This window comes from Nuphar pumila, chromosome 9 (assembly GCF_984573655.1).
Source record: "Nuphar pumila chromosome 9, dmNupPumi1.hap1.1, whole genome shotgun sequence".
NCBI classification, from domain to species: Eukaryota; Viridiplantae; Streptophyta; class Magnoliopsida; order Nymphaeales; family Nymphaeaceae; genus Nuphar; species Nuphar pumila.
Window position 1 is genome coordinate 115,809,636 of NC_143257.1, and position 24,720 is coordinate 115,834,355.

General features: G+C 39.8%; 2 protein-coding genes across 2 annotated transcripts; one reads left to right on the top strand and one right to left on the bottom strand.

Moving 5' to 3' along the window:
- Window positions 1-1,626: 1,626 nt before the first annotated feature.
- LOC149828972 (polygalacturonase inhibitor-like) lies at window positions 1,627-2,610 on the top strand. Its single transcript, XM_090017185.1, has one exon. The coding sequence runs from the start codon at window positions 1,627-1,629 to the stop codon at window positions 2,608-2,610; it is 984 nt and encodes a 327-aa protein (XP_089873311.1).
- Window positions 2,611-11,037: 8,427 nt separating this feature from the next.
- LOC149828973 (polygalacturonase inhibitor-like) lies at window positions 11,038-12,015 on the bottom strand. Its single transcript, XM_090017186.1, has one exon. It carries the CDS (start codon window positions 12,013-12,015, stop codon window positions 11,038-11,040), a length of 978 nt encoding a protein of 325 aa, XP_089873312.1.
- Between the last annotated feature and the right edge of the window lie 12,705 nt (window positions 12,016-24,720).

Below are 24,720 nucleotides of genomic sequence, written 5' to 3' on the forward strand. Positions count from 1 at the left end.
TTGTGCGAAGGGCACAAAAAGAGCGTTGCCATGAAGGTTGAACCTGCTGCCAGCCTCGATCAGTGACCCAATGTGGAAGCTCCCGAAAAAAGAAAGGCGGGTCAAGTAGCGCCATGACAGAACATGCTTCGAGAGGCTCTCTCCTGACGGTACGGATAAATTTTCTGACATCTGAGATATGAAGAGAACCCGCATCCAGACATGAATCGAAAACATCCAAGAGATTGAAAAATAATCGATGCTTGAGTCTGAACGGTAGGTCAACATCGAGACCCCACCGTCGAAGGGTGAATGCTGCACCCCAGTCATTAAGTGCATCCTGAATGATATGAAGGGCCCTCCGATTTGCTCCCAAAGAGCGATCAGAAGCAAGACCCCAGAAAACACGCGACGAGCAACTCATGAGTAAGAAAGGATAGGGGGAGAGCACCTGGCTGCCAGAGAGATGGTCGACGGATGCAGTAGGAGGTCGACCTATTCGACCTATTCAGCAGTCAAAACGCCAAAGAGCTGGGCGATTGCAGCTGGTGTTGGCTCCGATGCGGTGAGGGATGACACTGTAGAGGTCGGGCGATGGTGGCTCTGATGTGGTGAAGGACGACCCTGCGATGGTAGGGCGAAGCTGGCATCGGAGTGTTGCAGCTCACCAACGTTGGAAGAAGACAGAGGCAACTCCCATGGGAATAACAATACGTGATCTCAAACCACAACGCCGATCGCCGATGGCTGAGTACCGACGCAAATCACCGGTAAAACCACAACAGCCGTCGGAGGGGAAAGGAGGAAAAGTTGGGCAAGGGCAAGAGAGGGCTGCTACACTGACTCAATGTCGCCTTCACCGATCACCGGATAAACCTCAGGTCCACAGCAGCAGCGGGAGTTGAAAGGAAGGCAACCAAAGATCTATAGGAGCTGTGGAAGAGGGGTAAAAGGAGCGATGCCGCGGCTGAAGGGACATAAAATCAATCCTAGGGTTTCGCACCTTCACTGGAAACCCCCAATCTCACGACTGAAATGTTCACACGACTGCGGATCTGTGGATGCGCAAGGTTCGGAAGCAGCATGGCCTCATCGGTCTCACTTCGGCAAAAATGGCCTCATCGGTTCTAGCAAAGCTGGAGATTGGCTTCTATCAGAGAGAGAGAGAGAGAGAGAATGTAGAGTTTGGTGGATGGGGGTGAGCGAGTAGGAGGGTGCTGCGTGCTGCTTCCGCTCAACAGAGAAGAGGGAGAAAGAGCGGTAGGGGGGGTGAGTGAGAGAAGAGATAGAGGAATGGGGATGAAAACCTTAGATGGGAGGAGAATAGAAGCAAGAAAATAGAAAGAGAGGAAGGGGGGATGAAAGTTTTTTGTGGGAGGGGGATGGGAGCGAGAGAAGAGACAGAGAGGAATGGGGATGAGAACGAGAGAGCAGAAGGGGAGTGGAACTCGAGAGAGAAGAGAGAGAGAGAGAGAGAGAGAGAGAGAGAGAGAGAGAGAAGATCATTTTGTATAAGAAGGAAAAGACCCACAAAAGAGAGACAGTGGAGCGAACTGAAGGAGGGGCTCTACCTACATCCATCCTTTCCCCAATCTGTTAGGCGACCTATAAGGAGGAAGATAATTAGATTGCTCAGTGAGAGAGGTCATGTCTCGCTGCTTCATCATATTCTTCCTCCTCACCTTCTATCTCTCTTTCTCCCTCTCGTCTGCTGCTCGATGGCAATGCCATCCCGAAGATGCGCAAGTCATCGGCGAGGTTCTCGCCGGCTTCAACATGACCCTCGCCGATGATTGCTGTCACATGTTCGAGATTGTCACCTGCAATCCAAACACCAGCATCGTGGAGGACTTCAGGTTGGTAGGTGACCTCTACTTCAATGACACCATTCCACCAGCCATCGGCAAGCTCACCAACATAATGTCTCTCACCCTCCACAAGATGCCAAACCTTCACGGAGGATTCCCACCCTCCATGGTCAACCTCATCAACCTCAGGTCTCTCAGCATCACCTGGACCAACTTGACCGGGCCCATACCAACTTGGCTCAATCAACTCACCAACCTGGAGTCCTTAGACCTATCCTACAATGAGCTCACCGGTTCGATCCCGCCATCTGTAGCTGATATACTGAAGATGACAACACTACGCCTCGACCGGAACCTGTTAACTGGGCCGATACCGGAGTCATTCGCTCGGTTCCGAGGCAGCATGCTGGGGCTTTCTCTCTCTTACAACCTCCTCTCCGGGACTCTACCAAAGTCTTTTGCTGACACCAATCTGCAAGTGATTGATCTCCAGAGGAACCAGCTCTTTGGTGATGCATCCCACCTCTTCAATAATCGATCCAAGCCATTGATTTCCATCATTTTGTCTCGGAACCTCTTCAGCTTCGATCTGACGGCCGCGGTTTTCCCCTCGAGTTTGCAGATCTTGGACCTTTCACACAACATGGTCTATGGCAGCATCCCCATGGGAATTGAAGGGCTGCCCAACCTGAACCAGTTGAATGTGAGCTACAACAGGCTGTGTGGCAAGATCCCACATGGTGGACCCATGCAACAATTCGATAGCTCGTCATACATGCACAACCGGTGCCTCTGTGGGCCACCACTCTCTGCTACCTGTTGAACCGTGTGCCCATCTTTGTTGTTTTGAGAGTTTGTCCTTGTGTTCCACAGTTTAGAGTGGTGTAAAATCAATAAAGTGATCAGCAATTAAACCTACTTGCAGATGCTGGCAGACGTCTAGTCAATTTCTTATTTCAATTTTGATGGAAGCACCTAGTCAATCCATAACCTGCCCTTCTTTGTTATGGAAGCACCTAGTCAATTTCTTATTTCATCATTTTTTATGATGACTTCAAAGCCAAAGGCCTCATGGATCTATCCTAACCATGATCTTAGGGAATATAATTATTTGACAAGCTGGGTAACACAGAATACAGAGAGAGAGAGAGAGTTTGTAGTTTACTACTGAAAACGCACTACCAGGCGGGCACATTGAAAGCAAATTCAAAAGCGGGAAACACATAAAGCCTCCACTTTTCAAAGAAACAAAGACAGATATTCTCATCCTTCGTGCAATCATTTTGCATAAGGAAAAGAGGGACAATGGAGCCCCTCAAAGTTGCCTCTTACCAATTCCATGCCCATGCCCCGTGCCCCTCATTGAGACAAGATATGGGTTCCTATATTTAAAGCACATGACTGGCATTATGGACCCTTACATCTTTTTGTTTCTTACTTTGTATGGGTGTTGAGATCCCTTAAGTTTGATCTGTGTCATTTACTTATGAAATTCTAGCAGGTTATTTGAAGAAACTCACTTTTATGTGCAACTTTATTTAGTGCCGATAGATCAAAATATGAGAACCAATATAGCAGCTTTCGGGATTAACAAAATGCTTTTCAAAGTATGTTTGTTGCTTTTTCATAAGGTAAGGTTGTATCTCAGGTGCAATGCACATTTATTCTGGGTAGCATGAATGTGCCGTATTAGCACATGAAGCTTTACATCATATTCATCAAATAAACAACAGTGCTTTTGTTATTAAGGTTGTCCTAGTGAAAGGCTTTCGGTTCAGTTAGTAGGGAGTATATATTGTCATGCCTTGACAAGATGGGATTTGAAAACAGATGGATTTCTTGGGTTAAATGTGATGCAGTGAGTTGTTTTTGCTGCATCATATTTTGCAAAAATCCGGGTCAAGGACAACATATATATTTTTGTATTTTTTAATATCAATGTAAATTCTAGAAAATATAATTTTTTAGAATGATATTTTTATTTTTTGGTCAACATTGTTTTTAGGTTTATTTAAAATTTAAATTAAGCCTTTAATTTAATTAAAGTTAAGTTAAATTAGGTTGATTAGGGTTCTTAATAAAAGTCATGAAATACATGGGTAAATGTTAGTTGTAGTAGGTCTTAGTTAGATATTGAAAAGCTTGGGCATTTAAAAGTTAGTCAAATAAGTTGCAAATAAAAAAGTTGTCTTATGTGTCTAAAATGCAATAAGCTTTTAGGAAGTCTAGTAGAGTTAAATGCATGTAGTTGACCATATAGACATTAAAAGCTAGGAAAAAGTCAAGATAGAAAGTATGCACGATTTTTAAGTAAAGACTATCTAGGCTCACATTTTTGTCTTTTCTTCGCTTTAAATGAACTACAAGTGACATTAAGAGAGTGAGTAATTTAATGAAATTTGAGTTTTCTTAAATCTTTCTTATTTGGTGTGTGCTTCTTGTGTGAGAGATGCTTAAGAGAGAGCATTGATGGATCGAGATCTGAGCACAAAAAGGTTCATTTCTGCTACCATGAGCTATGAGTGAAGCGTTCATTTTGGCAGTGGTCCATGCTAAAGCTAATCAAATCACTGAACCCCTGCTTAGTCCCTATCAAACCAGATGCTAATAAAGTTGCTACGAACAACCTGCTAGCCAATTTTACATGTGAGATAGGAGTTGCGGGTGTCGATTGAGTTATGACCAATATCATTTTTATTCTGTGCTCTAACTCTACTTTCTTTGGGCCTACACATCATCATCATTTGGTATCAGAGCTTATATCATCGAGCTTCTTAGTTCAGCATAATCTACCTTTTTGCAGTGCAAACTTGACGGGTGTTGCAGTTCATCCCTCATCAGATGTGCACAAAGTGAGCATAGCGCTAAAATTGTCCTTGTAGTTTTTATTCAAACCTGGAGGAACAATAATTTTTTTTGCGCTTTCGAGGATGAAGCAAAGCGAACCCCAAGAGTTTGATGTAGTGAGTTTTCACTCTATCAAATATTTTGATAAAAATTAGGTCAACAATAACATATATATTTTTATATTTTTGAATATCAATATTGTTACTAGGTTTATTTAGAATTTAAAATAAGTCTTTATTTTAATTAGGGTTAGGTTAAATTAGGTTAGATAGGGTTCACAATAAAAGTCATGAAACACATATAGTTTCTTGAATTTTTATTTAATACATATATGTTAGTTATAGTAGGTCTTAATTAGACATTGAGAAACTTGGGCGCCAAGAGATTAGTTAGATATATTATAATTATATAAGTTTTGACTTATGTGTCTAAAATGCAAAAATCTTATACGAAGTGTAGTAGAGTTAAATGCATGTAGTAGAACAAATAGACATTGAAAGCTAAGGAAGAGTCAAAGTAGAAAGTAGGTAATTAAGGTTTTTAAATAAGGACTATCTAGGCCCACATCTTTGTTTATTCTTTTATCTAAATGAACTTCATGTAATATTACAAGAGTGAATGGTTTAATGAAATTTGAGTTTTTGAAAATCTTTCTTCTTTGGTGTATGCTTCTTGTGTGAGAGATGCCGAAGAGAGAGTATTGATGAAGTGTGGGTTGAGCACAAGCCAATTTATCTTTGCCACCGTGAGCTATGAGTGAGGCATTTATTTTGGCCAGCCCATGCTGGAGCTAATCAAGTCATTGAACCCTGACCGATTTTCATCAAACCAAGAGCTAGTAGACTTGTTGTGAACAACCTACTGACCAGTTTTACATGTGATGTAGAAGCTGTGAGTGTCAATCGAGTTACAACTAACATTATTTTTGTTATGCTCTCTAACTCTGTTCGCTTTGGGCCTATAAGTCATCGTCATTTGGTACCAGAGCCTTAGCTATCGAGCTTTTTAGTTCGACATAATCTACCTCCCTACGATGCGATTTGATGTGTGTTGTAGTTCAACCCTCATTAGACATGCGTGGAGTGAGCATGGTGTTGAAATTGTTCCTATAATTTGTATTCAACTTCTTCGAAGACAAAGAGAAGCAAACCCTAGGAGTCGGATGCAGTGAAATTCTACATCAAATACTTTGCCAAAAAATTGGGTCAATGACAACATATATATTTTTTGTATTTTTGAATATTAATATCAATTCTAGAAAATATAATTTTCTAGAATGATATTTTTATTTTTTAGTCAATATTATTATTAGTTTTTATTTAAGATTGAAATTGAATCTTTATTTTAATTAAAATTAGGTTAAATTAGGGTTCTCGATAAAAGTCATGAAATGTATTTATCTTTTTGAATTTTTATTTAATACATAGATGTTAGTTGTAGTAGGTCTTAATTAGATGTTGAGAAACTTGGGCGCCTAGAGGTTAGTTAGATATGTTAGAATTAAATAATTTTGTCTTCTGTGTCTAAAATGCAAAAAGTTTCTAGGAAGTATAGTAGAGTTAAATGCATGTAATTTAACAAATAGACATTGAAAGCTAAGAAAAAGTCAATGATGAAATTAGGTAGGATTTTTAAATAGGGACTATCTAGGCCCATGCCTTTGTTTCTTATTCTATTTAAATGAACTTAATGTAACATTAAGAGAGACAACTAAGAGAGAGCATTGATAAAATTTGATAAACCATCAACTGTGTTTATCCTCGGCCATGCCTTTGTTTGATAAAATTTTATGAACTTAATGTTTCTTCTATCTAGGCCCATGCCTTTGTTTCTTCTTCTGTTTAATAAAATTTGAGTTTTTGAAATTTTTTTTCTTTGGTGCATGCTTTTTGTGTGAGAGACACCTAAGAGAGAGCATTGATAAGCCATCGACTAAGCACATGCCAGTTTATCCTCGCCATCGTGAGCTATAAGTAAAGCATTTGTTTTGGTTGGCCCATACTAGAGCTAATCAAATCGTTGAACCCTTGGCCAGTCTCCATCAAATTAGGAGCTAACAGAGTTGTTGTGAACAACCTATTGGCTGGTTTTACATGTGACGTAGGAGCTGCGAGTGTCGATCGAGTTACGATCAACATCATTTTTGTCATGCGCTCTAACTCTGTCTGCTTTGGGCCTATTCGTCATCATCAAAATGTCTCATGTCTTCTTCTCTTACTACCATTTCGATGAATGGAAGCATGGGGGACTTCTTTACTCCCTTGTGAGGCCTAAAGCAGGGTGACCCGGTTTCTCCTCTACTCTTTGATATTGCTATGTAGGGGATCTCATCCTTGCTTGATGCACCTGCCACTAATGGGGTAATTAAAGGGGTCTCTTTGACTAGATGTCCTCGATTTAGTCATCTCCTCTATGACGATAATCTTCTCATATTTGAGGAAGCAAATTTGTAAAACATGTGATCCTTGTGGTTGGTGTTGCAGTGTTTCTTGTCTCTCTGGGTTGCAGGTGAATGAAAGCAAGAGTCAAGTGTGGGTGTCAACTGTTGCATCAACTATCTTTGGTTGCATAAGAGCCTCCTTACTGTTGCACTACTTGAGGATCCCCTTACACATTGGTGTAACTAGGGACACCCATTAGGCGAAAGGGGAGGATGAGGTCATTAAAAAGATATATAATTGGTTTTCTTGTTCGCTTGCAGCACTGGAAGGACTTGTCTTGGTAAGGCTTGTGATGATGACTATACCCTCTCATCTTATGCAGATTCTCAATATGCCTACCAACATGAAAAAGAGAATCATGAAGGCGATTAAGAAGTTCATTTGTATTGTGCCTAATGCTAGGAAATCCCCTTACCTTGCTTCCTGGAGAGTGATGTCCAAATCTTTAAACCATGGAGGCTTGGACTTATTTGAGGAAGTTGAACTTGGCATTTCAGCTTTAGTAGTTATGGTCAACATAGCTTATCAGCTCTATCATTTGGTACAATGGGAGATAATAGACTCATGAGTTGAATCCATTCAAGTGCAGTTTGAGGGAAAGGGTTATAGTGTAAGACCACATCCCAACCACCAAGCGGCATCGACTATCCCGCAATTGAACTACCCTTATGCCTAGTTTCCCGATAGAGATAGGGGAAAATGATCATAAGTGGTGAGTCCACGAGCCAAGGATCCTTACAAAACAAGGTGTCCAACTTATTGCCAATCTTAACGAAGGACCCATACACGATCTGGTCCATCACCTTGCTCCATGCCTTCCAAATGCCAGAACTTGACTTTCATTTGTAACTCGTTGACCACTTCCATGCCCAACCATGTAACCCATATTTGGCACTCATAACAATGGCTCATTCTTGTCATGAACTTTCAATTATGAATGCATGTGTATTTTTTAAATTCTGTGGTGCAGTGGCTACCTACTTATGCATTATGGGATCAGGGTTTGCCCGTAAGGGCATCATTCACATGTTGGTTAGTGTTATTGGATAACATTCTAGTTGATGCCAATTTAAAAAAGCAAGGATTTCATCTACCGAGCTGATGCTCTTTTTGTCATGCTGGGGAAGAGGACACTACACACCAATTTTGGAGGTGCACTTGGGTCCAATACCTCTTTAGTAACACTTGGGGAAATACGGGGCTACCTTGGGATCCCAACACCACCTTTAGATCTTTAATTGTTACAAATGAGATTGGGATGATGAGTTCTAAATGCACAACTTAAGCATGATTTAAAATATCACAATTTTTTTTCTGACCCAGATTTTTCCATGAACAAGATTTGTGAAATTGACCACACATCACTTCACAAGTAGGGATATGCAAAAAGTTCAAATTCGGCCAATTAAATCTGAATTTGCTTGGTCAAATTTGGTAGGAAACTGGCTTTGACAAATAATTGGTTTCAGGTTTGGTATAATGCAATACATTTAAACCTGAGCTGAGTTCGTATCCAACATATATCTCAATAATAATACATCTAAATGTCACACATTTGGTTAGATATTTAAGTTAGTCAGATCTGGATCTGATTTTAGTTTTTTTTCATCCGAATCTGACTTCAAACCCAATGATTTAAAATCCGAAGTAGGAAGCGGCATGCTTAGGGATGTGCATCACCTTCTAAATGATGCCTCTTTGGATCTGGGCCATTAGCTGAACCAATCTCTCTTACAACCGCAATGAGTTCCTCCTCACATTCAACTAAACCACCATTCCGTTCGATAAAAAAACCTTGGCTTTTAAGATAAGGAATTCACTCTTAGTTTTCTCATGTTCACCAACCACAAATCGAAGTAGGTTATATGTCCCCCCCCACCCCGAAGACGACCGTTAGCTACATCTCGTGTTTGGGGGTCCCAATGAGCACCACATATGTAAGCATGTGCGGCTCGTATCCCCATATTTATCAGCATCAGTTAGCATCAGAGCCTGGTGCAGTTGCAAAGACTTAAGTACCCTTTTCTCCATGGGTGCCATAAAAATGATGATTCTAGAAAAGGAGCGGTTGCAAAGACTTAAGTACCCCAAAGATGGTAGTCTTTGCACTGCAGGATTATCCGAGAAAGGAATCCCCCCTGAAAGTGGCCATGAACATCAACCCTCTCTCTCTCCCTTCTCTTTCTGCCTCTGTGCACATCCAACAGACGATCCTACATTGCTCCATCAAACACCGACTGACCTGTGCACTGACTGTAGCATGGTTCAACTGGATGAGTTGTGGCGCCTGATTCAGAGTTTTTGCCCTTACAGAAGGGGGGTTCGGACGCTCTCCCCGGTGCAGGTTCTGCTGCGCGGTCAGGGAGCGGGGGTCCAGGGGGGGTCGCCCCTGGCGGGGGGGGTTTTGGGGGGCAGCGCCGCCCATAACAAATTTTTTTTAGGCCTTGTATAAATTCTTTCTTTTCTTTCCCTCTTATAACTGTCGAAAAAGATCAATAAAGTGTTTTGTTTGATCGTGACGCTCATATGTTTTCTTCGGTTGTTTCTTGCTCGAGGTTTTTGTAACACCCTTTCTTGCGATTTTCTTCTAAATTTTTTTTGCTACGTGATTTTCGTAAATTGCTACTCGATTTAGCGATTTTCTAATTTTTTTCGCTACATGATTTTCGTAAATCGCTACTCAATTTAGCGATTTGCCTTTTTTTTCGCTACACAATTTTTGTAAATCGCTACTCAATATAGCGATTTACGAAAATCGTATAGCGATTTGCTATTTTTTTTTTGATACACGATTTTCATAAATCGCTATTCGATTTTGCGCTATGCGATTTTCGTAAATCGCAATGCAGAACACCGCCCCCTTAAGCAGGATCTTCGTCGTGATCAGGCTATAGTCGCCAGCCGTCCCGATGGCAGTCTTGAGGTCCATGATGGGAAAGCCGGAGAGGAACATGCCATTCCCAACGCCCGTGTTGAGCAACGTCAGGGTGGCCTGGAAGGCATAGCCCTTATCGAAAGTATTGCCGATGTAGGGGGTTAGATGAATTGTACTTTGAAAGACACCGTTGTAGGTGTACTGTTGGAAGATTTTGTTGTAGGTGTCTCTCGAAGGTGGAGAAGGGGCCGCCGCAGTCGGTTGCCCGCTGGACAAGGGCATCATTTCGGCCACTGCTAGCAGAAAGAGGTTGATGATTACCATCGGATCGCCGACTCTTTGCCTCTCTTAATTTCTTCTCTAGAGAGAGAGAGGGGGGGGCTTTACAATGTTTCATGGAGAAGGAAGAAAAAGAAGATGACAATGAAAAGTTCAAACAGAAAAGAAAGAGAGAGCACTTTAGGTTCGTTTCGCTGTTTAGACTTTGAAGAGTCAACATCATCCTAGACTATTTGGATGGAAGACATTTTTGTCTTTTTTTTAACCATTGTTTTCCTTTTTTTGAATGAAGGACATTTTTGTCATTTTCTTGAACCGTCGTTTCATGACAAGAATAGCAAGAAAGAGTACTTAAGTCTTTGCAACCACACCATACTCCGATGCTAAGTGATGCCGACACACACGGGAATACGAGCCCCATGTGCTTACATACGTGACACTCATTCGGACCCCGAACACGCATTGTGGCATTCAGTGCGTCTTCGGGGGAGAACACACACCACCCTCTCACCACAAACAAGTTGTTTTTAGTTTCTTTTTTTTTTACCAGAATACAAGCAAGCTTATAAAAACAGTTTATTTTATTATTTTATTTTTTTGAACAGAATAAATATCATTAAAGCATAAATAGTTTATAACAGTTTAAATTGATAGTGAGTGATGAGATAGCACACCCCATCCATCAAAGAAAAGAAGATTACATAGAAGAACATAAAGAGGCCCATCCCCGTTTTTTTTTATTCAATTCATAATAGAGAAAACCAAGCAGGGCGAGGTTAATCTCTCAACAGCAAGGTGGCCACACGGTTCAGCAGGTAGCAGAGAGTGGTGGCCCACAGAGACATTGATTGTGCATGTATGACGAGCTATCAAACAGTTCCAGCATGTGCCCTCCTTGTGGGATCCTCCCGCACAGCCTGTTGTAGCTCACATTGAACTGGTACAGGTTCAGCTCTGCAACTTCCATGGGGATGCTTCCATATATCATGTTGTGTGAAAGGTCCAAGAGTCCTAAGCTCGAGGGGAAGATGACGGGCGTCAGATTGAAACTGAAGAGGTTCCGAGACAGATCGATGGTAGACAACCGCTTGGTTCGCTTGTTGAAGAGGTGAGATGGATCACCAATGAGCTGGTTCCTCTGGAGTTCGATGTATAACAGATCCATGTCACCAAGAGACTTTGGTACCTTCCCGGAGAGGAGGTTGTGTGAGAGGTAAATCTGCGTCAAGCTGCGGAATCGGCCGAACGACTCCGGTATTCTCGCGGTTAGCCGGTTCCGGTCGAGCCGTAGCAAATACATCTTTGGTAGCTCAGCAAGAGATGGCGGGATCGAACCGGCGAGCTCATTGTCGGATAGGTCTAACCACTCCAGGTTGGTGAATCGATTGAGCCAAGTTGGTATGGGCCCCGTCAAGTTGGTCCATGTGATGGTGAGAGACCTGAGGTTGATGAGATTGGCCATGGATGGTGGGAACCCCCCATGAAGGTTTGGGATCTTGTGGATGGTGAGAACTTGTAGGTTGGTGAGCTTGCCGATGGCTGGTGGGATGGTGCCATTGAAGTCATAGTGGTTTATTATTTTGAAGGCCTCCACCTTGCTAGTGTTCTCATTGCAACTGACCATGTTGTATAAGTGGCAGCAATCGACATCGAAGGTATGGTACTTGAAGCCAGCAAGGACCTCACTGATGGCTTTCTCGTCTTCGGGAGGGCATTGAAATCGATAAGCAGATGAGCGGGAGAGGGAGAAGGTGAGGAGGAGGAAGAAGGTGAAGCAGCGAGACATGGGATCAGTCACTCTGTTTAGTGCCTTTTTGTGATATATGAACTTGAGTTGCCTCTCTCTCTCTCTCTCTCTGCACATTGTTTTACCGGATGAAGGCTTTACGCGTTCTCTTTTCCCTTTTTTATTTTGTTCTTTGTCCCAATGAAACTTATGTGCTTAAGGCCCCCATGTTACTGTCCTATATATATATGCTACGATACGTCGGTTTAAAGGGAGACAGTGGAAAGGGTGGATAAGGTGCAATCACATTGCACACTGTTAGTGTTCTGCTGCATTTGACCGCCCTCCATCTGCTGTTGGACCCTACATCTGATAGCTGTATTCCAAGGATGGAGGGCGGTCAAGTGCAGCGGCACACTCAAAGCCAGCAATGTGATTGCACCTGATCAGCCATCAACAATAAAAAGGTTTTTTTAGCACCAGAGGTAGAGCCAAGAATCTGAACTACGGTGAGCACAAAAGCACAAAATCTAGCATGGAGAAACCAGATGAACAGCTTGACATTTGGCTCGGTCCGACTCAGAAATTGCACTCAGCGAGCCAAGCTATCATCTAGCTCATTTAGGTAAATGAGCCGAGCTAGAACATGGCAAACTCGATTGGCTTGACATGTATACTTTTATATTATATATTTATACATATATTATATATGTTTTGTACAAGGATTAAACATATATTTATATGTATTATACATATATTTTATATATTATCAAGCTTTCAAAAACACTTCACAATTAATTTTTTTAGAATATATGTATGTATAACGAGCTAAGCTCGAACAAGAGTGTAGCCTTAACGAGCCAAGCATGAACATAGGTGCCCACCTCCCCCATCCGATGACTTGATTGGCTTACAAAGTTCCGGGGTGTAGCCTTAACAAGTCAAGCTCGACTTGTTTATATCAGCCCTAGCAAACCCCTTCATTGGGAGATTGTTGGGTTGAGAGAGAAAGAGTCATCTGGTGGGGGAGGGGGCACATAAAAGATCAGCACTGCCATCCTGATTCTTCTTTCATTGGGTCAGAGTGGTGCCCTTGACCCGAACCCCTCTGTTAGGGAGTTTTTGGGTCAGGGCGGGCAGGTGCCCACTAAGCACTCATATTCTCCTCATTCCCATTTATTTAAAGTGTGTTTTAAAAAAAAAAAGTAGTTCAAAAGGATCATCCTTACTGTCTACATAAGATAAAGCCACATTGTGCAAATGATTGCATGACTAAGAGTCGTGTAGCTCATGAAGGTTTTGCACTTAGTCTGCAAATATTGTTTTTTTTTAAGTTTTCTTTAGTCAGAAAAACCTACCTACCTACCTCTCTCTCTCTCTCAAACCATGGAAGATATTCTAAAGCAAGGATCGGGATGGACAAAGGCCCATGGTTTACATCCACATATTTCTGTTTCTTTACTTTCAGCTTCGTTGTTTACAAAGCCACTATTGTTGAAAAATTTTGCCTACTTGCTGCATTATCCACACTTTAAAAAGTCTCATATTTATAATATCATTAATGGCAAGCTTGGAAAGAAGAAAACTTCTTCACTTTGAAGTCAGTGCCAAAATTAAGAAGTTTTTTTTTTATGACGAGGAACCCTCGTCGGAAGTGAGGAAAACCCAGGGTGGGGCCCTGCCTTACGTGGCTCACTTTTAAAAGCTATGGACACACCCGTTAGCCAGCAGGGTTTGATCTAATGCCTTCATCTCAGCACCCTCAAACAGTAGTGCAATGACTGATGTGCTGCACTTTGGAATATCTTTGAAGGCCAATCATCAAATGGTCAAACACAGAAGAAGACGGTTCGGTAGAGTGGAATGACCCTGTGGGCCGAAGCCTTCAAAGCTATCCATCTGCATTCCAAAACAAACAGTAGGCCAAGAAATGAGTCGTGCTTCAAATTTGAACAGGAACCAGCAGTGAACACTGTGCGTGCTGCTGCTGCTGCTGCTGCTGCTCTCTCTCTCTCTCTCTGTTTTTATATTTCGTGTTTTTATTGGAAAATATAAAGAAATTCATAATAGAATAATATAGTTGCAAGAAGAAATAAAAGATAAAAATCTAAAAATAAAATGACCCATGTTATGAAAAATAGCCAATAAAAACATAAATATCCTGATAAATTTGTGATATTTAAATTTTAGTGAAATATCACAATATTTTGTTGTTTAAAATGATGACTTAAAATATCTTTTTTTTGTGTGATATTTTCAAAGCAGCTATCGTGTTCTAACAACAATGTCTGCTAGGTGTTTCTAAGGTTTGCATTCCCATATTTTGCATTGGGATTTTTTTTCGTGACTTTTGGATGATGGTGAGGTGAATCTGAGTCGTGATTTTGAACTCGGGAAGCTCTTCCCTTTCCTAAAATTGCGACCTTTTCTGGATTTTTTAGAATTTCCAAAGTTCCCGATGAAAATGTGCTTTTTGGTAGGGCATGGTTCATCTCTGCATGGCACTATGGCTTTTCCTTCCGGACGGATCCTTAGATATGCAATCTGAACTGTTTGTGATTGTTGATGTCCGAGATGGGTCTACGCTCCACAATCCGAATGTTGCTTTGTTTTCATAGCCAGTTGTGGAGTAGAGTCGTCGCACTTTTTTCCCACCATCTTGCATAGGACCCACACCAAGCAAAAGAAGGCGCACACAGTCCATTTCCTGCTATAAAAAAACCCAAGGCACTTAACGACTTTAGAGAGGGGGGTGGGAAGAATGGAGGTAGATGCCGATCCTATGGGGCCCCCACCCATGCTTCACACCAACCGTTATTACTCCTTAAACTAGGTTTATGAGCCCCATCTAGGGATGGTAGTGGATCGGGGCGGGGGCAGGGGACAAGGTCTCCACCCCTGCTCTGTTTCAAAATCCAAACCTCCATCCCTGCACGGGTTTGGATTTTAACCTCTACTATACATGTTCTCGTTAAGTCATTGAAATCAAAACTGAAACAAAACTTAATGCAGAAGCGTTATCTAAATCCATAGCACTCTGGTTGATCGTTGACGGGTATGATCTTTCAGAACCTGTATATCTGTTTTTTTTTTCTTTCTCTAAACCTAATGAGAGAGGACTGAATTCTCTTTCTGACTTATGAAAACCTTGAAGAGAGAGTCATTATATAAGGTTTGGGGTTCATAACCTAATGTGTTTAGGAACTTGTCTCCAAATCAGCTCATTATAGAATTGTAGACAGGACAGGTCTCTCCACATAGTGTACCATACCATATAAGATACTACAGGGCCCATCCGGATTACATCACATGAACCAAGCCTAAACCTAAGACAACCTTACAATGTGTGGTTCAATGTATGTAGGCCCACACGATTTTCTAACAATCTCCCACTTGGGCCACATACGTAACCTTACAATCACACATTGTAACCTTATGAGCTCAAAAATACTGTCTTATTAATTGATATCTCTACCAATCTAGTTCATTGATCATGTCAACATAGAACCAAAGTAATCTTCATTACAAATAACGTAATTGGATCCATTATTGTTCATGTATATTGACATAACCAAATGACATGGATCAAGTATGAATGTAAAGCATGAAAATTACATACAATATGATCAAACATGCCTATTTTCAACTGGTCCTTCCTAAAGCTTTAGTGATATCACAACATAATGAGTACAAAATGAAACTAAATCTTTAACTTTATACCAAAGTGGCAAAAGGAACTTTATTATATCATAGAACGTCCAAATACAAACTCCTACTAAACCAACATATCATAAAATGATAAAACACATATGCAAGCTGTATTTTCGTAAAAGACCTTGGGTGACAAACCTTTAGTAAGCGGATCTGAAATCATGGAGTTTGTGCCAATATGTTCTATCGATATCTGACCATTCTACACTCTTTCTTTAACAACAAGAAACTTAATGTCAATATGCTTTGACTTCGAGAAACTCTTGTTATTGAAATATAGCACTGCTGAATTATTGTCACGAAATAACTTTATCGGTCTTTTAACATTATCCAAAATCTGCAGCCCTGTGACAAAATTATGTAGCCATATCTCATGGTTGGATGCCTCATAACAAACCATGAATTTTGCTGTCATGGTAGAAGAAGCAATGAGTGTCTGCTTGGCACTTCTCTAAGAAATAGCTCTCCCGACCAACAAAAAATATATATCTTGACATAGATCTACGACTGTTTTGGCATCCTGCAAAGTCAGAATCAGAATACCCAATGATCTCCAACTGATCTGACTTTCTGTATATGAGTATATAACATTTTATTCTCTGCAAATACCATATAACATGTTTGGCTGCTTTCCAATTATCCATACCTAGGTTACTAAGATATTTTCCTAATATTCTAATAATATACGCTAAATCTTAACGCATACATACCTGAGCATACATAAGACTCCCCATAATAGATGCATAGAAAATCTGTTCCGCAACTTTAATTTTAGACTGGTGTTAAGGGCATTGAGCGAGACTAAACTTGTCTCCTTTAGTAACAGAAGTATCCCCTGGTTTGCAATCCTTTATGCCATACCTTTTCAGAATCCTTTCGATATAGCTCTTTTGTGATAATTCAAGAATACCCCAAGAATGGTCTCGATGTATCTGGATCTCTAAAAGAGGCATCCCCAAGATCTTTTATTTTAATTTTTTTGTCAGAAATCTCTTGATTTCGTGTAATATGCCTATATCATTAATAGCAAGCAATATGTCATCCATATACAAAACTAGGAAAATAAATTTACTCTCACTGAACTTATGATATATGTATTCATCAACCACATTCATCTTAAAACCAAACGAGAGGACAACTTGATGAAATTTATGACACCACTGAAGGAAAGCTTGCTTATGTCTATAAATGAATTTTTTAATTTGCAAACCATTTTCTTGTCATCGCCTAAGACAACATATTCTGATTGGACCATGTATATTGTCTCATTGATGTCCCCATTAAGGAATGCAGTCTTAACATCCATCTGATATAGCTCTAAGTCATAATAAGCCACAAATGCCATCATAATCCTAAAAGAGTCTTTCGTAGAAACCAGAGAGAAAGTCTTTGTGTAGTCAATGCCTTTTCTTTGAGTAAACTCTTTTGCAACAAGGCAAACCTTATATCTTTCCACATTACCCTTTGAATCCCTTATGGTTTTAAATATCTATTTGCAACCAATGGGTTTCACACCTTTAGTTAATAGAACAAGATCTCACACATCATTATCCTTCATGGATTTAATCTCTTCATGCATTGCTTCAATTCATTTTTAAGAGTTATAACTTTGTGTGGCTTGATGAAGGTTGATTGAATCATCTTCCATTAGGCCAGTATCAACCTCATGTTCTTGCAGAAAAATGATATAATCATCTAAAATTGCTGTTCTTCTCTCTCTAGTGGATTTCTTGAGGTTGTTGAGTTTAAACTCTAGGAGTAAAAGCTTGATTTTGGATAGGGAGATCTAAAGCATTACCTTGATCCAAATTTATGAAAATAATGTTAGGAATGAAAATCTAATAATTGTGATCCATAATTGTATGAAGATGAAGAGACTCTTCTTCAAAAGCAATGTCTTTTACTTTATCACTCCTCCCAAACTCAGTACCTTCAAAGAAATAAGTGTTTCTCATTTTGAAAAAAGACTTATTTGTAGGGTCATAAAACTTATAGCCCCTAGATCTTTCAGAATACCCAACGAAATAGCAGTTAACCGTTATAAAATCTAGTTTCTTTTCATATGGCCTGTACGGCCTAGCCTCAGCTGAACATCTCAAAATTTGAAAATGTTTCATACTAGGCTTTCGGTCTGTCTACAATTCATATGTGGTCTTGGTTACTGCTTTATAGGGTACCCTATTCAAAACATAAGTTGCAGTCTTTAATGCTTCTCTTCAGAGGGACACTGGTAAGGTAGAATGAGAAATCATACTCCTCACCATATTCTTAAGAGTCTTGTTTTGTCTTTCAACAATACAATTCATGCTAGGGGTGCCTAACATGGTATACTTTGTTTAGGAATTTAACAAAAGGCCATAGACTTTGTTCACCTGATCCATCTTACATGCCATAGTACTCACCACTACGGTCAGATCTGACAACCTTAATTCTTTTGCCAAGTCGGTTTTCAACTTCAACCTTAAACAATTTGAACACATCTAGGGACTGAGTCTTTTCATGAATTAAATATAGGTACCTATAATGAGAATAGTCGTCTATGAACGTAATAAAATATTATTGACCATTCCAAGAAGCCATAGGGAAGGGTCCACAAATATCAGTATAGATTAGTTCTAAGACATTTGTTCTCCTTTCGACACCTAATTTTCTTATATTTGTTCATTTTCCTTTTATACACTCATCACAAACTTGAAAGTTAGTAAAATTAAGGGAATCAAGAATCTCATTTGACACAAGCCTTTCAATTCTTTGTTTAGAAATATAACCTAAGCACTTATGCCATAACAAAGCAGAATTCTCATTTATCAATTTTTATTTTTTACTATGGGAACTTAATTGCAAGGTTTCATTAAATGAGCCAATAGTATCAAGCAAATAAAGGTTATCAACCGTAGATAAAGAACCGATCCCAATAAGATTTGAATTAAGAAATAATTTAAATTCATTATTTTGAAATAAACAAGAATAACCGTATTTGTCCAAAATGAAAATAAAAACCAAATTCTACCTAAAAGATGGCATAATAAATGTTTCTTTCAAATCCAAATAATTTCCAGTCTTGAAAAATAACATAAAAGTTTCTATTGTCTCAACTTCAATTGTTTTGCCATCGCTCCGGTCGGCAACTTAGGCAACACCGCATAGACACACTTATGTGAGTGGTAGCACCAAAATTCATCTATCAAGTGTGTTCGGGCACAGAAGTCAAATTAACTTTAGAACAAACCAAAGTAAGGATCATACATTTTTCTCACGCCAGGCATGATACTTTGTACAGTCCTTCTTCATGTGACCCTCTCCTTTGTAAAAGAAACAACTAAACTTTGGGTCCTAATGTCTTTTCAATTTCTTCTATGATTGAGGGTCAACTGCAACTTCCTTAATCTTTTCCTTTTTCTTAAACCTATCCTTAGAGGTTACTACCAAATTAGCACTCTGAGTCTTCTCTTGCTTCATCCTATCCTCTTCTTGCATAGTGTGAAATGAGCTCATTAAGAGTTCATTTCTCCTTCTAGCAGTTGTAACTGATCTTTAACTGATTATATTATGTAGGAAGGAATATTAAAACCAAGTGCATGAGTAAGTCCTCAGACAACTCTAACTTTAGTGCCTTCAGTTTTGATGCAAGATGAGACATCTCTATGATGTACTCTCGAATATTTTTTTTACCCGTATATCTAATTGAGACAAAACTCAAAAGAATAGTACTTGTCTCAGCCTTTTCATTTTTTGCAAAATATTTTTCAATTTCTTCAAAGAAATGTTTGACATTTGCCTCTTCGGACATGGTGCCCTTGAAAGATTAAGGAATTACATGTTTTATATTCATGAGACTCATTCGATTAGATCGATCTCACCGCTCGGAGTTCTTTTTATCCTCAGTATAACTCCTATTTGTAAGAGAAGGTGGTTAATCTTCTCATATTGTAAGATCTAGATCCATACATCCAAGTACAATCATAACATTTTCTTTATAATTCTTGAAATTGAAATCGCTCAAAACAAGAATGAAATTAATGTTTGCAGATATCATAGAAGAATCAATATTAACTGAATAAAGAACAAACAAACACACGATTAACATACATTTCTCACATGCAATAACATAAAATAACATATTTAAACAGCGGTGAACTCCATTACAAGATACCCAACACAACATTGACACTTACTCTTTGGACAGAAGTGTCAACTTGTAAGTAGTACTCTCGATACAGTAATCAAAACATGGACAATCAGTCCTGTTAAACAACAAGCCTTTCTTTGGACTGACTCATTATTCACATAAAAAGCTGAATAATTTTCCCATATTTGTTACTGAAAGTATACATTTGAGCTCGGCCAAGTAGTAATATTTCTTTGGGCCAATCACTATTCGCATGAGCTACAAACATATAACCATCATAATATTTCAAAATGAACTAACTTACACAATAGAGGTTACTTTTATAACATATTGATTTGATTAATTTAATTTAAAATATTAGACCCAGAATCAGAAATAATATCGACGTTCAAATATGTTAATAGATGCATATGAACAATAAGGCAAGCATAATAACATACATGGGCCGAAAAGTAACTGAATATCAACCCACCAAAGTGACCCATAATGCACACCAAATAGTGCTATAAGATCCTCAAATTTTTTATAAGGTGCATGCTACGGTCAAATTGGGCTTGTCCCATCACGGGTGAGTCCCTAACACCACAGTTGACACCAGGCCTGAGCTGACTGGTGAGGTATGGCCAAACCTGACCCGCGGGTCTGACCAATCCCAGCCCATCATGGATCTGGCACGCCCATCCGATCTGCTTCGGTCCCCTTAACCTGATGAGGATCGAACCAGGTCAGCCCATAATGCCTAACCCAGTCTGGTCCGGGATGGATCAGCTGGATGGAGCCAAAGCAGTTGGTTGAACCGGCCTCAGCTCAGTCGGCTTCAGGCCAAACCGGCCTAGGCCAAAAGGTTGAATCATCTTGGGTCATTAGATTGGTCGAATACCGAACCGACCCTGACAGACTGTAGTTTGAGTCGAAGAGGCCTCCTGTTGTCGTTGGCCCTAGATGCCGCCGAACCCAAATTAGACGATGATGGCCGTAACCGGCCCTAGATACCGCAGAACCTGGTTCGGTGACATCCAGGGTTGGCTACAACCATCGTTGTGTGATCTGGGTTATGCAGCATCCAGAGCTGGCTTTGGCCATCGTCGTGCAATCTAGAAGAGGGTTTCTTCCTCTTGTTTTGTGTGAAGATTCCACAAGAGAGAGAGAGAGAGAGAGAGAGAGAGAGAGAGAGAGAGAGAGAGAGAGAGAGAGAGAGAGAGAGAGAGAGAAGACAAGCTTTGATTGTTGGTGTTCTTCATCTTCTTTATTATCCCCTTCTTGTTTTGTAAAGATTAGGGCAAGAGAAAGAAGACTTTTGTTGTGAGAAAGTCATCACTATTGATTAGATAATATTCTTCCACTCCTATCTCTTTATTTGCTTTATTGTTTCTTTATTGTGGTGATTTATGGGCTTATTGTGGGTAGGCATTGTGTATACTCATTTGTAGACATTGTTTATATCACATAGTGGAGTTGTTGTTAGGTTGTTCTCAACCTCGTAGTTTTTACCTCTCATTTGAGAGGGTTTTTCACGTTAAAATTAGTGTGTGTCTTTCTTATTGTGTTCTTTATTCGCCATTGCTCTTGTGAATCAAAATATATATATTTTGTAGTATCCCTTGGATGATAAGGGTTTTATTTTGGAGCTCGGGTGGAAGAAGTTATTTCATGTGTTATGTGCATGGCATAAAAGTGTTCTTCTAAGTACTTTGTTGCCATCGCCTTCGTTCAAGAAGTGGTTGCATTCGGTTTGCGCTTCTTTTCCCATCATTAACCTTTCATGATTTAATGAAGTTCATATCATTGCAATCTTTTAGTGTTCTTGCCAAGGTTAGGAAGAAACATCGGTCGATGATTTGGTGATCATTCTCCCTTTCATGCTTACCCCGATCTCCTAACGTTCCATGTAAATTACTCAAAGACTTCCTTTTTAGAATCTTGCTTTGCCACCATCCAATCCCCTGTACAATCATGTCTTCTCACGACAATGCACGAATTCTGCTGAGGTATTATTCTTCTTCCTCCCTAAGCATTACTTTCACCCTGTGCATTCTGCGGGGCACCAGGATGTGTCCATCGATGCAAATTCGTCCACACCATGAGGTACATTCATAGGGAGTGTTCCTTACTGCAAGGTCAAAATTGGGTAATTTAAATATTTTTGTTCTATAGAAGATATATTTACATGAAAGGAAGAACTTTTATCATTGTAAGTGTAAGAAAGTTGCATAGCGAAATAAACATGATTGAGAGAGAGATTCAAGAAAAAAACAAGCACACACAATTTATGTGGTTCAATCAAAGGCCTACATTCACGGGCGGCAGAGGAGCAAAGATTTTCATTATGTCAAAATTGAGGATTACAAAGGTAGTTAATGGCTCTCTTCTCGCAAAAGATCCTAAAGCCGTACAAAAATTCTAAACTCACAAAATAAGTTACCTTAACAAAAAAACCCTAAAAGAGTATTTATAAGACCTTATTACAAATGGATCAGGTCTATACTGTGGGGGTGAAGCCCCTTAATGGTGGGCTACAGTCCCAGGCCTAACGGTTTGTACTACAAGAATGAGGGTCAATAGCGGTGACTATTTAAGAACGAGATTTTTGTCTCTACTATTAGCTTGATCAATAACCCTGAGCCATGAATCTCTTCACCATTACTCTACTACGGCCATAAATCTCACCTCTATTAGCTTTATCAATCCTGGAATGCATTGCCCCTACACAAATCTCGTTGTTATAGGGTTTTACTCTATAACGTCGACAATTATGTCAGCGTTATAGAGTGACCACTACAAAGATGAGGGTCAATCTCTTTCCAAGTGAGACAAAATCTCACCGCTATTGATCAAGCAATAATAGCGAGATTTTTATCTCCGCTATTAGCTTCATTAATAACAACGAGATTTTTATTGCTGCTATTAGTTTCATCTATAACGGTAAGCTGGATATCCCCTAGAATGTCTTGACCCTGCACACATCTCGTCGTTATAGGGTTTTACTCTATAACAGTGATAGTTTTGTCATTGCTATTAGCTTTATCTATAACCGTGATAGTTATATCGTTGTTATAGATTGACTCTGGCACCAGAGCAGCAGCCAAAACTCTGCTCCACTATCTATGCATCATCGGAGGCGTTCGGGCTCAAGAAGACAAGGGGTTCTTATCTCTCTCTCTCTCTCATGTGGATCTCTCTACTAGGCATTTCTAGGGTTTGCTTTCCCCCATTTTGCATTGAGGTTTTTTTTCGTGACTTTTGGATGATGGTGAGGTAAATCTGAGTCATGATTTTGAATTGGGGAAACTCTTCCCATTTCTGATATCGCAACCTTTTCTAGATTTTTTAGAATTTCCGAAGTTCCCCATGCAAATGTGCTTCTTGGTAGGGCATGCTTCATCTCTGCAGGGCACTGTGGCTTTTCCTTCCGCACGGATCCAGCAACCGTTTTATTACTATCTGCATCACCTGGTAATCCTCTGGATTCGTTTATTTCTGTTAGGAGGAAAATTTTGGTTCATGTATATGATTGGACTGTAGATGCTGCCTATGGTTGCTGTTGCGTGCCCATGTTCTTGATTATTGAGTCAAGTTTGCCAAAATGTAAGGACTATATGGTGAGTGGTGTGGAACAAATGGCTTGTGCTGTCTTGGGTGGTGAAAATCTAAGATGGGCATTCATTGTGAATCTTGTTCATCTTAATTTACTCCCCTTTCATCGTGTGTATATATATATATATATATATATATATATATATATATATATATATATATATAGGCCTATCTGCATCTGTGTATTTACTGGTCGTAATGGATTGACCATATTTTTAAAATTAAGGGAATTTCCAGCTCTAGGCAATTGTTGGCAGAGGCATCAGCCGATGCAAAATGTACAGCCTGTCCCCCGATGCAAATTATGGGTGCATTCATTTGCTTACTTGTGATTCTATTGAGGTTTGTCTTTGAGTTGTTTGCTTGATTTAAAAGTTCAGATTTTGGATTATAAATTCATGTGGCTTTCTGTCGGTTAAGTTGAATGTGATAGGTGGTTTCCGTCCATCTTAAAATGTAATAGATTTGCTTGTAATTTGCAGGTTTATAGCTTATAACGATGAGATCTTTGTCTCTCAATTATAGCCTATAACTACAACATAGTATTTTCTCGCCGTTAAAACAACCTCACCGTTATAGGCTACCTCACCTCTATTAGTGTTCACAGTTTTGGTGAGATTCTTTCAACAAGTCATTTTTAGCGACGACTTATCAACGAGAAAACTAATCCCTTTAGCGATATTTTGTATTGTTTGTGTCTAATCAATTTTAACCTTCCCATGTGGTACGCGGGGTCCTGTGCCAAGGTAGGGGGTTTTGCTTAGGACTTAAGAGATATCTGGTAGGGGTAGGACTAACCCCTGTTTGCCTTAAAAAAAAAATTAACCTTTGTCTGGTGCAGCTTCCCAAGCAGCCAAGTAAATCTTTGCCACCAACCAAGGGGGTTTTGCTTGGTTGGTAGGAGTTGTCAGTGCAGGTCACCTTGTGGTGGGACGTTGCAGGTTCAAAACACAATGGTATGCTTAATAACTGGTGGGGTCGATCTGCCTAACCCCAGCTTGCAAAAAAGACAAAAAAAAGGAATCTTTGCCACCACCTTGTTGCTTTAAAACAACCAACCTGCCTCGATAAAAATTAGGAATGCAAACGGATCAAATTCATGTGTCAGATCCAAATTCAAAATCTGAAAAATAAATCCGAATTGGAATTGGAATCCGATCCAATGAGGTAAGCTTGAATCCAAATCTGAATTATATGTGGTATAATACTGTGTATCTGGTAAAAAAGTAAAAACTCAAGCTATTTACATGTAAAAAAGGCAAATGGATTGGATTTTGATCTGAATCTTAATTAGCTCGACTTATAGTATTGATCTGAATCCTATCTGAATT